We start from the raw sequence: 15487 nt of genomic DNA on the forward strand, positions 1-15487 counted from the left end.
TGTTTTTTCCCCTCATTTTTAATATACATACAATATCCCATAATGACAAAGCAAAAACAGTTTTTTAGAAATGTTTGCAAATGCATTAAAAATATAAAACGGAAATATCACATCAAAATAAGTATTCAGACCTTTTACTCAGTACTTTGTTGAAGCATCTTTGGGAGCGATTGCAGCCTCAAGTCTTCTTCGGTATGATGCTACAAGCTTGGCACACCTGTATTTGTGGAGTTTCTCCTATTCTTCTCTGCAGATCCTCTCAAGCTCGGTCAGGTTGGATGGAGAGTGTCGCTGCACAGCTATTTTCAGGTCTCTCCAGAGATTTTCCATTGGGTTCAAGTCCGGGCACTGGCTGGGCCACTCTAGGACATTCAGAGACTTTAACCAAGGCCACTCCTGTGTTGTCTTGGCTGTGTGCTTAGGATCATTGTCCTGTTGGAAGGTGACCCTTCGCCCCAGTCTGAGGTCCTGAGCACTTTGGAGCAGGTTTTCATCAAGGATCTCTCTGTAATTTGCTCTTTCCCTCTTTCCCCTGATCCTGACTAGTCTCCCAGTCCCTGACGCTGAAAAACATCCCCACAGCATGATTGTGCCAACACCATGCTTCACCGTAGGGATGGTGCCAGGTTTTCTCCATTCAGGCCAAACAGTTCAATCTTGGTTACATCAGACCAGAGAATCTTGTTTTTTATGGTCTGAGAGTCCTTGAGGTGCCTTTTGGCAAACTCCAAGTGGGCTGTCATGTGCCTTTTACTGAGGAGTGGCTTCCACCTGGCCACTCTACCATAAAGGCTTGATTGATGGAGTGCTGCAGAGATGGTTGTCCTTCTGGAAGGTTCTCTCATCTCCACAGAGGAACTCTGGAGCTCTGTCAGAGTGACCATCGGGTTCTTGGCCACCTCCCTGACCAAGGCCCTTCTCCCCCGATTGCTCAGTTTGGCCGGGCAGCCAGCTCTAGGAAGAGTCTTGGTGATTCCAAATTTCTTTCATGTAAGTGTGATGGAGGCCACTGTGTTCTTGGGGACCTTCAAACCTGATTTGGCTTTGTAATTATGGGGTTTTGTGTGTAGATTGATGAGGCGAAACAAATATTTAATCCATTTTAGAATAAGGCTGTAACGTAACAAATTGTGGAAAAAGTCAAGGGGTCTGAATACTTTCCGAATGCACAGTATGTATTCAACATTTTTACTGAACACTCTCTTGACCTGTACAGGAAATTTCCACTTTCACCTTTACTTAGGTACTTCTCTTCTCAGGTACTTCTCTTCTCAGGTACTCCCCCCCTCTCACTCTGTAAGTCAAGTAGTGAAGTGTAGATCGAATGAAGGGTGTCATCAGTACAAATAATTTACTTAGCTATTACATCATCATATGATCCTATTGTGGTTGATGTGCAACTGTGAGCAATTCAGCAACATTCAGTCCAGTTTATTGCCATAGGATGCTTGTAAAGCTTATATAATGTGTAGCAGAAAGAGCAAAGTTGATCCTCAATTGAGTTGGTGCTCTTGTTGTTGTCACTGATCTTTGAAACTAGAATGCTGCAGTAGTAGTATTAGTAATACTACTTAGTAATATTAGTAGTAGTGACTGTAGTAGTAACAGGGTTCTCAAAGGAACCAGATAAAGGACCCCCCCCCCCCCCCCCCCCCCACACACACACACACACACAGTAGCCTGTAGATAACATGAAGGGTGTTATTGGAAATTGCTTACCTACTGATTATGAACAACCAGTTTATGATGTTATTGTACAACTGTGAGATACTCAGCAACCTTCAGTTATGGTCAAACTGGGTCCCCTGCGCAACAGAAGAACACATTAGCCCTATAACTCTAAGCCAAAACAGTTGTAACACACACACACACACACACACACACACACACACACACACACACTCTGAATGAACAGCTCCACCCTTTGTCCATCTTGATAAATGACACCAAGGTAAAGTCTGTAATACAAGTACCATGGTTGTTAGATAATGTAAGCCTTTATTGAATACATGTAGATCCCAGTAGAACCTACCTCTTTAGACTTTAGACATTGCACATGTTAACGTTCCCTCATCAAGATAAATTACATCAAGGACAGGTATTTAGTAAATGGTTTAACACACCTCTATCTATGTATTGTCTATAGCAGGGCTATTCCAACCTGGGCCTAAAGGACTAGTAACTGCAGCACTGCTGGTTTTCATCCCTCCCCTCTGATCAGGGACTGATTCAGACTTGGTCAGTGGATTCTCTGGCCAATCAAATGCATGCTTGTTCTTTCAGGGTCTAGACTGGGTTACTGGAAAGCACAAATGTTTTTGGAAAAAGTACAGATAAACTTGAATTATTGAATGATCGGTGAGAAGAGGGAGAGAGAAGGGGAGAAGAGAAACCTAGCAGTACTGTGGAGGGACCTGGAGGGCCTGGAGTTGAATAGTCCTGGTCTATAGCATGTCTGTAGCTACGTATAGTACAGTCATCTCACCACTGGCATGCCTGTCACAACTACCCAGAAGTCAACTCAGAAGAAAGGACGGACACCTGCCCACAGAACAACCTGACAACAAGGACCGCACCAGAATGATACATTCCCCTTTGACCCAGATTAACATAGCAGCTCCTCCACAGAAGAACAGCAGCAGGGATGTAGTGGAGCGGAAACCAACGTAAAAAAAATGTTATATTGTTAGCACACCTGGCTATTACCAATTAGCATGGTTAGCATTAGTGCTTACGTTACTTGATCCTCTACGCCTGTCATCTCGGCCGACATTCAACGTATAGCCACCTTTATATATTTTTTTACCACTACATCCCTGTAAGCAGAGACACAAAAACTGCACAGCAACAGAAATACTTTAGTAGCACACATGCAAAGTTTCATATTTTAAGAGAGGTGTAGTTTTAGGGATCTATTCAATCAGATCCGCATAGCGGTTGTTTTGGCGGAGTCGGAACTGCGTTAGAGCTGTCAAATCCGCAAGCACAACCACAAGCATTATACCTAAAGCATTATACCTAAAGCGGACACTGCCATTGGCTGCAAGGAGACGTATTAACATAAATCCTATGTAGCCTTGTTTACAAGTTGGAACACAGGAATTTGAGATGTAATCTACACGTCAATTAGGCTGACAGAAATCCTCATTTTGATTTCGTCGTTTTTCATTCTGAGCATCATTATTTCTGTATAGCCTATACTTTCTCGTTCTGAACTTCCAACTCTTTGTGACAATGATCGCAAAAGAGCAGCTGCTCACAGATTGGATGCTGCCAGTTAACGCTTGATCTGATTGAATCTGGGCCTTAGAGTTTGTTTCACACAGAGTGATATGAGGAGGGATAGATGGCTGCAAATTATGCAGTTGAACGAGCTGACAGACACAGAAACTCATTAACAAACCAATCAGACACTTCAGTGAGTCAAATCAACTCATCAATATTGACCCCAACCCATCGTTGGAAAACTTTAAACTTTTGAATGTATACATTATAATAAACACATACGCACACACCCGATATCATACACACACACATGCACACACATATTGTACATCTACGCAAACTATCCATTCCTGGTCAAAAGCAAAAGCATGCACTGCAATAATGCCAATATACTCCTGCAGTTCCCCCACAAACTATTCATTTAGATAATCGTATGGATACCTAGAAAGTAATCCATGTAAACAAGTAAAATGGGTGAAATATCCCTTTAACATGACAAGCCGGAATCCTTCATTGACGCTTCTCTAGTTTGGATTCTGTCCTTACAGAATCAATATTTTGTAACATAGTAAAACTATGGCACCTAGGCTGACTAAAGAACGTATCTTATCACCTAACTTGTCACGTCAGACCCGTAGCACTGAGGGTAGCAGCAATATGTACCTTTGTTAAAACTCAGGCTACGTTTACAATCAACCTGGTCTCAGAGCATTTCGTATTATTCTGTACGTAAATCTGAAAACACTATGTTCCGTTTCGTATGGTATGTATTCATTTGTGGATGACCATCACCCATTTCATATGATATTTTACGAATTATAGCTAGCTGGCTAATATTAGCTAGACTAGGAGTTAGGTTTGGGTGTCAGGGTTAAGTTTAGGGGTTAGGTTAAAGGGTTTAAGGTATCAGGGATCAAGGTAAGACCCAGATGCAAACTATCGAAGTTACACTGCTTATTGTGGCAACAGAGGCAGACAAAGACAGGTCAAGGTAGGCAGGGGTTGAGAATCCAGGGTAAGGCAAGGGTACAGAACGGCAGGCGGACTCAGGGTCAGGCAGAGAGGTCAGGAGGGCGGGTACAGGGTCAGGACAGGCAATGGTCAAAACCGGGAGGACTAGCATGGGATGGGATTCCACTGGGATTCTCTGCCTCTACCCCTATTACAGGGGCTGAGTCACTGGCTTACTGATGTTCTTCCATGCCGTCCCTGGGAGGGGTGCGTCACTTGAGTGGGTTGAGTCACTGACGTGGTCTTCCTGTCTGGGTTGGCGCCCCCCCTTGGGTTGTGCCGTGGCGGAGATCTTTGTGGGCTATACTCGGCCTTGTCCCGGGATGGTATGTTGGTGGTTGGAGATATCCCTCCAGTGGTGTGGGGGCTGTGCTTTGGCAAAGTGGGTGGGGTTATATCCTACCTGTTTGGCCCTGTCTGGGGGTTTCATCGGATGGGGCCACAGTGTCTCCTGACCCCTCCTGTCTCAGCCTCCAGTATTTATGCTGCAGTAGTTTATGTGTCGGGGGGCTAGGGTCAGTCTGTCACATCTGGGGTATTTCTCTAGTCTTTTCCGGTGTCCTGTGTGAATTTAAATATGCTCTCTCTAATTCTCTCTTTCTCTCTTTCTTTCTTTCTCTCTCTCCGAGGACCTGAGCCCTAGGACCATGCCTCAGGACTACCTGGCTTGATGACTCCTTGCTGTCCCCAGTTCACCTGGCTGTGCTGCTGCTCCAGTTCCAACTGTTCTGCCTGCAGCTATGGAACCCTGACCTGTTCACCGGACGTGCTACCTGTCCCAGACCTGCTGTCCCAGACCTGCTGGAACCCTGACCTGTTCACCGGACGTGCTACCTGTCCCAGACCTGCTGTTTTCAACTCTCTAGAGGCAGCAGGAGTGGTAGAGATACTCTCAAAGATCGGCTATGAAAAAGCCAACTGACACTTAATCTTGTGTTACTGACTTGTTGCACCCTCGACAACTACTATGATTATTATTATTTGACCATGCTGGTCATTTATGAACATTTGAACATCTTGGCCATGTGTGTTATAATCTCCACCCGGCACAGCCAGAAGAAGACTCTCTCCTCTGCTCTCATCCTTCTAGACCTATCTGCTGCCTTTGATACTGTGAACCATCAGATCCTCCTCTCCACCCTCTCCGAGTTGGGCATCTCCGGCGCGGCCCACGCTTGGATTGCGTCCTACCTGACAGGTCGCTCCTACCAGGTGGCGTGGCGAGAATCTGTCTCCGCACCATGCGCTCTCACCACTGGTGTCCCCCAGGGCTCTGTTCTAGGCCCTCTCCTATTCTCGCTATACACCAAGTCACTTGGCTCTGTCATATCCTCACATGGTCTCTCCTATCATTGCTATGCAGACGACACACAATTAATCTTCTCCTTTCCCCCTTCTGATAACCAGGCGGCGAATCGCATCTCTGCATGTCTGTCAGACATATCAGTGTGGATGACGGATCACCAGCTCAAGCTGAACCTCGGCAAGACGGAGCTGCTCTTCCTCCCGGGGAAGGACTGCCCGTTCCATGATCTCGCCATCACGGTTGACAACTCCCTTGTGTCCTCCTCCCAGAGTGCTAAAAACCTTGGCGTGATCCTGGACAACACCCTGTCGTTCTCCACTAACATCAAGGCGGTGACCCGATCCTGTAGGTTCATGCTCTACAACATTTGCAGAGTACGACCCTGCCTCACACAGGAAGCGGCGCAGGTCCTAATCCAGGCACTTGTCATCTCCCGTCTGGATTACTGCAACTCGCTGTTGGCTGGGCTCCCTGCCTGTGCCATTAAACCCCTACAACTCATCCAGAACGCCGCAGTCCGTCTGGTGTTCAACCTTCCCAAGTTCTCTCACGTCACCCCGCTCCTCCGCTCTCTCCACTGGCTTCCAGTTGAAGCTCGCATCCGCTACAAGACCATGGTGATTGCCTACGGAGCTGTGAAGGGAACGGCACCTCCATACCTTCAGGCTCTGATCAGGCCCTACACCCAAACAAGGGCACTGCGTTCATCCACCACTGGCCTGCTGGCCCCCCTACCTCTGAGGAAGCACAGTTCCCGCTCAGCCCAGTCAAAACTGTTCGCTGCTCTGTCACCCCAATGGTGGAACAAGCTCCCTCACGACGCCAGGACAGCGGAGTCAATCACCACCTTCCAGAGACACCTGAAACCCCACCTCTTTAAGGAATACCTAGGATAGGATAAAGTAATCCTTCTAACCCCCCCCCCCCCCCTTAAAAGATTTAGATGCACTATTGTAAAGTGGTTGTTCCACTGGATATCATAAGGTGAATGCACCATTTTGTAAGTCGCTCTGGATAAGAGCGTCTGCTAAATGACTTAAATGTAATGTAAATGTAAGACTGGCCACCCCTGATAGCCTGGTTCCTCTCTAGGTTTCTTCCTAGGTTTTGGCCTTTCTAGGGAGTTTTTCCTAGCCACCGTGCTTCTACACCTGCATTGCTTGCTGTTTGGGGTTTTAGGCTGGGTTTCTGTACAGCACTTTGAGATATCAGCTGATGTAAGAAGGGCTATATAAATACATTTGATTTGATTTGATTTAGCATGGTCGTTGTTAGATATTACTGCACGGTCAGAACTAGAAGCACAAGCATTTCGCTACACTCGCATTAACATCTGCTAACCATGTGTATGCGAGCAATACAATTTGATTTGATTTGATTTAGCAAAGAGAGGCTGGGAAACGATAGGAGCTGACAGGAAAAAACGCTTATAAGCTTGAACGAACAAGACGAGAACACAGGTATAAATATACAGGGGATAATAGGGAAGATGAGCAACACCTGGAGTGGGGTGGAGACAAGCACAAGGACAGGTGAAATAGAACAGAACAGAAACAGGGCGTGACATAAGCTTAGGGTTACTGGAAGGGTTAGCTAACATGCAAAAGAATTGCGAAGTAGCTAAAAAATAGTATGTCGTTGAAAAGTTGCTAATTAGCTAAAGTTGTCCGTAATGAGATTCAAACTCGCAACCTTTGGGTTTCTAGATGTTTGTGTTATACGCAACCCATCCACCCCGATCAACCACCCTACTTTAGTTTTTGCCTTAAGTAACCATCGGTCTTATGTAACCCTACCAAACGTGACATATCATATCAAATCAACATATCATACTAATTTGAGTGTCCCGGATTTACGTTTACCATGTTAGGTCTAGTCTATGAGACCAGGCTGTTACAATGGCTTTTTCATATATCATCCCGTTAAAATCCACCTGCTTTCTGCTTAAACACATAGTTTAATGTTATATCAACTCAGCAACAAATAACCTAAACACGCATAAGCAGATATTACTTTTCTGTTTATGGATTTAAATTAGGTCACATACCAAGATGGTGAAACTGACAAGCTAGCTCACAGGAGATTGCCTATATATCACACACACCCGCAGACACACACACACCCGCAAACACACACACCCGCAGACACACACACCCGCACACACACACACACACACACACACACACACACACACACACACACACACACACACACACACACACACACACACACACTAGAGCGAAGAAGAGAAGAACTACATACTAGAGCGAGTTCCATAAGAAAGGTTGTAGGGAACGAGGCACGACATTTGAGAAAGGCCATCGAGTTTTGTAGAGGATAAGCTACCGTATGAGACAAGCAGCATGGCAGAGAGAGAGAGAAAGATAGAGGGATGGAGAGAGAATCACAACAGAAAGAAACAGAGAGAGCAAGGTAAGGAGAGAGAGAGACAACGAGAGAGAGAGAGAGAGAGAGAGAGAGAGAGAGAGAGAGAGAGAGAGAGAGAGAGAGAGAGAGAGAGAGAGAGAGAGAGAGAGAGAGAGAGAGAGAGAGAGAGAGAGAGAGAGAGAGAGAGAGAGAGAGAGAGAGAGAGAGAGAGAGAGAGAGAGAGAGAGAGAGAGAGAGAGAGAGAGAGAGAGAGAGCGGTAGGGATACAGATAAAGACAAAGAAAGAGTTAAACAGATACAAAGAAACGGGGAAGAAGCTATCGCTAGCAGCTCAGAGGTTTCTTACTGAATAAATTCCTTTTGACAGAGACCCACAGCAACAGAGAACAAAGCCCTAAGCTGTCCCACAACACACACACACACACACACACACACACACACACACACACACAGTTTTCTTTAGAAATGTAGCTGCTGAATTTGCTGTAACTTTTGACGACACTAAAAGCTATTTCTTACTATTTCTATTTTACTATGGCAATGTTTTTCTTGCAATTGGAGCTGGGGGTGCAAAAGGCTTGAACATACATCATGAATAATTGACTATTTTGAAAGGAGAAATCCCGCCCCACTCTGAAGTGTACAGCACTTTTTGGCCTTTTGGTTTGAAGTACAAGATAGCACAGCAGCGACACAATAAATAACATTATTACATTATTGATAGACAAATTAATAAATAAACAAGCAAACAAATGAATGAATGCCCATATTTTACAGTAAAATCTGAACTAAAGACAGAGTACAGTGAGTGATTGGTGGTAAAGCCTTTTACACACGTGTATTCCGTGTGGCGCCTGTGTAGGGCAACCATTGGTGTTTCTCTATTACCTTATTTGAACATGCTGTAATAAGGCCTACATAACACTGTCGTAAAACAAAGACACTACATGTCTTTATGACAACCGACTGTGTGCTGTTACGGCGTGTACTATTGTTTAGCTTAGCTAATTGGCTAAGCATGAAGCTGGCCAGATAGCATACTTGAATACCAGCCCAGATATGTAGTCCTTATGACAGCATGTTCAACAAAAGTCTAACCAGCACATGAGTGAAGGCTGCTGGGTATGTGTAGTTCTACATCAGGACATTGCCGCGTGTGTCAGGCAGCCGTAGCCCCACCAGTCCTCCTCCCACCAGTACAGTCGAAGCCAGCAGGATGGGGATGGCCTTAGTGATGCCAACCAGAGAGCCGAAGATCAGGTTCCCCAGCACCGCTGCCAGCTTACACATGGCATTACAGAAGCCAAAGCCTGTACCCCTGGAGAGGAGGAGAGGAGGAGAGAGTCAGGGTGTGTGTGTGTGTGTGTGTGTGTGTGTGTGTGTGTGGTGTGTGTGCGTGTGCGTGTGCGTGTGTGTGTGTGTGTGTGCGTGAGCGTGTGCGCGTGTGCGTGCGCGATCTATCCACCTCCTGTCTGTAGGGTAAAGCTCAGCAGTGACTACATCCAGGGAGTTCCAGGCTGATATGCTGAGGCCGTTATAGAGACACAGCATGAAGATCATCATAGACTCGCTGGTACCAAACCACAGAAAGAAACAGCTAATGCCTGACAGCACCATGGAGCCCCCTGGAGGACAAAACATGCTATTACACTCAAGATCACAAAAACACGAGATGTCATTTGGTAACACATTACAAATACATACTCTTTTTGGTGATGATTGTTTTGCTTCATTTCACAGCAATGTCAAACTCCAGTGGGGTAGTCATGCAATTGAAACTCTATCTGAGTTCCAAAGACATACTTTCAAAAATGTGTACAATTGAAACAGTCCTACCCAGCATGCTCAGGCGCCCTATTTTGTCCATCAGGAGGGCGGAGACTATGTTGCCGGGCAACACGGCGAGCGTCCCCAGGAAGTTGACAAAGTAGACCCAGTAGGCGCTGTAGTCGTCGTCGAAAGTCATCTGACAGCCCGTTTTGTTGTGATGAAATGAACTGTTGATTACCCTCGACCCAACCAGCTTAGTATCGTCAATATCTGGAGAGAAAGACATGGAGACGAACAGAGAATGAAGAGTACTAATTTGACTCCTTTCTGTGCTTTTTGTCTGGCAGGTGGATTTTGTTGCTGTGGTTGAACCCGTGGCAGGTAGCCTGGCGGGTAGGAGCGTTGGGCCAGTAACTGAAAGGTTGCTGGATCGAATCCCCGAGCTGACAAGGTAAAAATCTGTCGTTCTGCCCGTGAACAAGGCAGTTAACCCACAGTTCCCCGGATGCTGAAGACATGGATGTCAATTAAGGCAGCCCTCCGCACCTCTCTGATTCAAACGGGTTGAGTTAAATGCGGAAGACACATTTCAGTTGTACAACTGACTAGGTATCCCCTTATCATAAGGAAAGTCAGTAGGCCTATAAGTCCTTTATTAACTCATGTTTCCCCCTATCATTCACAAATGGTATCACCCTGCCTCTTTGTCTCAGTAACTTATCTTGATGAAGGGAAGGGTGAACAGGGGGTGGGAGGTGGGTCAAAAACATGGTCCATCAGCAAAAACATCCCAGGTCTTTTAGGGATAACTACGTAACTCTGATCGGAAAACTATTAATATACATTAAAGAGACAAAGGCAGCAAACACTCTGCCCTCTCTTTACCTCTCTCTCTTCATCTCTCACTCCCTTTTTCTCTCTCCCCTCTCCCTCCATTACCACAGCCTCCCTCCCCCATTCCTCTCTCTTTGGTCTCTGCTCCCAGGAGGAGTGTCACTGCTAGAGGCAGTAAGACTACATTTCCCATGTGGCTTTTGCACCAAGCTGACACGCCCAAACTGTTTTCATGTTCAGCTGTTTCCTAAAGGCTGAAGGGGAACTGTTTCTAAACCTGAATCAGCTGAACTGCACCGTGACTGTTTACAGTCCCCCAAATTCACTACTCCCTCAGAAACACTTGGTGTCCTGGAGGTGTCGTCGGGTTCAACCATTAGTCAGGTGCTCTTATAATTAAATTGCACTCTACCTGAACCTTACTTCAGAAGACTTCGTAACAGTCATAACGATGATATAACATACAGTACCAGTCAAAAGTTTGGACACACCTACTCATTCAAGGGTTTTTCTTTATTTTTTACTATTTTCTACATTGTAGAATAATAATGAAGACATCAAAACTATGAAATAACACATGTGGAATCATGTAGTAATCAAAAAAGTGTTAAACAAATCAAAATATATTTTATATTTGAGATTCTTCAAAGTAGCCACCCTTTGCTGATGAAAGCTTTGTACACTCTTGGCATTCTCTCAACCAGCTTCATGAGGTAGTCACCTGGAATGCATTTCAATTTACAGGTGTGCCTTGTTAAAAGTTAATTTGTGGAATTTCTTTCCTTCTTAATGCGTTTCAGCCAATCAATTGTGTTGTGACAAGGTAGGGGGGTATACAGAAGATAGCCCTATTTGGTAAAAGACCAAGACCATATTATGGAGAGAACAGCTCAAATAAGCAAAGAGAAATGACAGTCCATCATTACTTTAAGACATGAATGTCAGTCATTCCGGAACAATTCAAGAACTTTGAACGTTTCTTCAAGTGCAGTCGCAAAAACCATCAAGCGCGATGATGAAACTGCCTCTCATGAGGACCGCCACAGGAAAGGAAGACCCAGAGTTACCTCTGCTGCAGAGGATAAGTTCATTAGAGTTACCAGACTCAGAAATTGTAGCACAAATAAATGCTTCACAGAGTTCAAATAACGGACACATCTCAACATCAACTGTTCAGAGGAGAATGCGTGAATCAGGCCTTCACTACTAAAGGACACCAATAAGAAGAAGAGACTTGCTTGGGCCAAGAAACACGAGCAATGGACATTTGGTCTGATGAGTTCAAATTTGAGATTTTTGGGTCCAACCTCCGTGTCTTTGTTAGACGCAGAGTATGTGAACGGATGATCTCCGCATGTGTGGTTCCCACCGTGAAGTATGGAGGAGGAGGTGTGATGGTGTCGGGATGCTTTTCTGGTGACACTGTCAGTGATTTATTTAGAATTCAAGGCACACTTAACCAGCATGGCTACCACAGCATTCTGCAGCATTCTGGGACTATCATTTGTTTTTCAAAACACACCGCCAGGCTGTGGAAGGGCTATTTGACCAAGTAGGAGAGTGATGGAGTGCTGCATCAGATGACCTGGCCTCCACAATCCCCCAACCTCAACCCAAGGAAAAGCAGCCAACAAGTGCTCAGCATATCTGGGAACTCCTTCAAGACCTGGAAAAGCATTCCAGGTGAAGCTGGTTGAAAGAATGCCAAGAGTGTGCAAAGCTGCCATCAAGGCAAAGGGTGGCTACTTTGAAGTATCTAAAATCTAAAATATATTTTGATTTGTTGAACTCTTTTTTGGTTACTACATGATTCCATATGTGTCATTTCATAGTTTGATGTCTTCACGGTTATTCTACAATGTAGAAAATAGTAAAAATAAAGAAAAACCCTTGAATGAGTAGCTGTGTCCAAACTTTTGACTGGTACTGTATGTCATAAACAGTATTTTAAGATAGCGTTAACCAAGAACTGGGAGCGTTTAACCAAGTGTACATTGAGATGACATTACAACGTGAATTGGTCTGTGTGAAGCCAAGCCAATTTAGAAAGGATATCTTTCCTTGCCTTAACTTTAGAGCAGAATGTTTAATTTGGTGACCCTCTGTGTCACGCCCTGACCATGGAGAGCCCTTGGTTCTTTGTGGTGTTGTAGGTCAGGGCGTGACTAGGGGGTGTTCTAGTCTTTTTATTTCTATGTTGGTGCTCTTAGTATGGTTCCCAATTAGAGGCAACTGATGTTCGTTGCCTCGTTCCCTGTTCCCACCTGCTTGGTGGGTGTCAGGGTTGTCGTAGTGATGAGACCAAAACGCAGCAGGTATGTGTATGCTCATCTTGACTTTTAATAAATTCAAAATGAACACCAAAATAACAAAACGAACTCACGATATAGACAGTCTTCTCAGGCTCACATACGCTAGACAAGAAACAATCTCCCACCAATGACAAACACAAACACACCCTAATATATGGGACTCTCAATCAAAGGCAAAGAGAAAACACCTGCCTTCAATTGAGAGTCCCAACCCCAATTAATCAACCACATTAAACTATACTCCACATAGAAATACATAAACATAGACCATAAACCAAAAACCCGGAAATACTAAATCAAACGCCCTTTTACCAAAACACCACCCGAACCACATAAAACAAATACCCTCTGCCACGTCCTGACCAAACTACAATGACAATTAACCCTTATACTGGCCAGGACGTGACAGTACCCCCCCCCCCCCCCCCCCTAAAGGTGCTAACCCCGGAAGCACCTCAAGAAAAACAAAAACCCCAAACAACAACAAAAATCCCCCTAAAGTAAAGGGAGGGAAGGGAGGGTGGCTGCCGTCACCGACGGCACTTGTGCTACACCCCCCTCCCCAACCCACCTATGCAGGTGGTGGTTCAGGCTCCGGCCTATTGTCCTCCAGATTGCCGACCCCGATCAGCCTCGGACCGTAGGCAGACTCCCCTTGCTCTGGATCCTGGGCAGACCTCCTCTTCTTCACCCTGTATACAGACTCATTAATTGAACAGTTAATCATTTTAAGTTCTGGATTGTCAGGCTTACTCAGTTCAGGGTTGCTGCTCGACTCCCTTGGTTCTTCGTAATCGGCAGACTCTGGGCCGATGGGCCACTCTGGCTCATCCTGGCCGATGGGGCAGTCTGGCAGCTCCGGGCAGTCTGGCCACTCTGGCATCGCCGGGCAGTCTGGCCACTCTGGCATCTCCGGGCAGTCTGACCACTCTGGCATCTCCGGGCAGTCTGGCCACTCTGGCATCTCCGGGCAGTCTGGCCACCCTGGCATCTCCGGGCAGTCTGGCCGCTCTGGCATCTCCGGGCAGTCTGGCCGCTCTGGCATCTCCGGGCAGTCTGGCCGCTCTGGCATCTCCGGGCTGTCTGGCCGCTCTGGCATCTCCGGGCAGTCTGGCCGCTCTGGCATCTCCGGGCAGTCTGGCCGCTCTGGCATCTCCGGGCAGTCTGGCCGCTCTGGCATCTCCGGGCAGTCGGGCGGCTCTGGCGACTCCTGACTGACGGGCGGCTCTGGCGACTCCTGACTGACGGGCGGCTCTGGCGACTCCTGACTGACGGGCGGCTCTGGCGACTCCTGACTGACAGGCAGCTCTGGCGACTCCTGACTGAGAGGCAGCTCTGGCGACTCTTGACTGACGGGCAGCCCTGGCGACGTCGGACTGGGATGACGCACTTGAAGCCTGGTGCGTGGTGCTGGTACTGGACGTACCAGACTGGGAACATGTACCTCCAGGCTAGTGCGGGGAGCGGGAACAGGACGAGTCGGACTGGGCTGACGCACTTCCGGGTCCGCACGAGAGACAGGAACTGGAAACACCGGGCTATGGAGGCGCACAGGCGGTCTTGATCTTACCTCCTGCACAACCCGTCCTGGCTGGATGGAACTAGTAGCCCTGTACGAGCGGGGTGCTTGTACAGGGCGGACTGGGCTGTGCAGGGGCCTGATGGTAGCCGTGCGTAGAGCGGGAGTTGGGTAGCCTGGTCCTCGGAGGCGTACCAGCGACCATATGCGCTGCGCAGGCATCCTCCTACCAGGCTGGATGCCCACTCTAGCACGGCACCTGCGAGGGGCTGGAATAACGCGCACCGGACTGTGCGTGCGTATGGGTGAGATAGTGCGCTCTTCAGCGAAACATGGCGCCCTCCACCTCATACGCTCCTCCATATAACCACGGGTAGCTGGCTTCTGGCTCTGCCTTGGCCTAGCCAAACTACCCGTGTGGCCCCCCCAAAAAAATGTATTGGGGGTGCCTCTCGTGCTTCAACGCCAGTCGTGTTCCTCGGAAGCGTTCCCGGTCCTTACCAGCCATTCTCCATGGGCCCTCTCCGGCCATAACTTGCTCCCATGTCCATCTCTCCCGTTTGTCCAATTCAAAATCCCTCTGCTCCTTCCTCTGCTGCTTGGTCCTGGTTTGGTGGGAGATTCTGTCACAGTTGTCGTAGTGATGAGACCAAAACGCAACAGGTATGTGTATGCTCATCTTGACGTTTAATAAATTCAAAATGAACACCAAAATAACAAAAGGAACTCACGATATAGACAGTCTTCTCAGGCTCACATACGCTAGACAAGAAACAATCTCCCACCAATGACAAACACAAACACACCCTAATATATGGGACTCTCAATCAAAGGCAAAGAGAAAACACCTGCCTTCAATTGAGAGTCCCAACCCCAATTAATCAACCATAGAAACACACTCACTAGACTCCACATAGAAATACATAAACATAGAGAATATAACCAAAAACCCGGAAATACTAAATCAAATGCCCTTTTACCAAAACACCACCCCGAACCACATAAAACAAATACCCTCTGCCACGTCCTGACCAAACTACAATGACAATTAACCCTTATACTGGCCAGGACGTGACAGTGGGATATTGTTTTGTGTTAGTGTGTTGAACACTACGATTTCAC

At 46.7% G+C, this 15487-nt stretch overlaps 1 protein-coding gene across 1 annotated transcript in view; it reads right to left on the bottom strand.

The window, feature by feature from the left end:
* Nucleotides 1–8631: 8631 nt before the first annotated feature.
* LOC106563032 (synaptic vesicle glycoprotein 2C) overlaps nt 8632–15487 on the bottom strand; it is a 69000-nt gene continuing 62144 nt past the window's right edge. The window contains exons 11-13 of the mRNA XM_014128239.3: nt 9767–9970; nt 9396–9555; nt 8632–9248 (exon numbers count right to left, since the gene is read on the bottom strand). Of these exons, the coding sequence (XP_013983714.1) occupies nt 9065–9248; nt 9396–9555; nt 9767–9970 (548 nt within the window). The 3' untranslated portion in view covers nt 8632–9064. The remainder of the gene's footprint in view (nt 9249–9395; nt 9556–9766; nt 9971–15487) is intronic.

This window comes from Salmo salar, chromosome 11 (assembly GCF_965601325.2).
Source record: "Salmo salar chromosome 11, fSalSal1, whole genome shotgun sequence".
NCBI classification, from domain to species: Eukaryota; Metazoa; Chordata; class Actinopteri; order Salmoniformes; family Salmonidae; genus Salmo; species Salmo salar.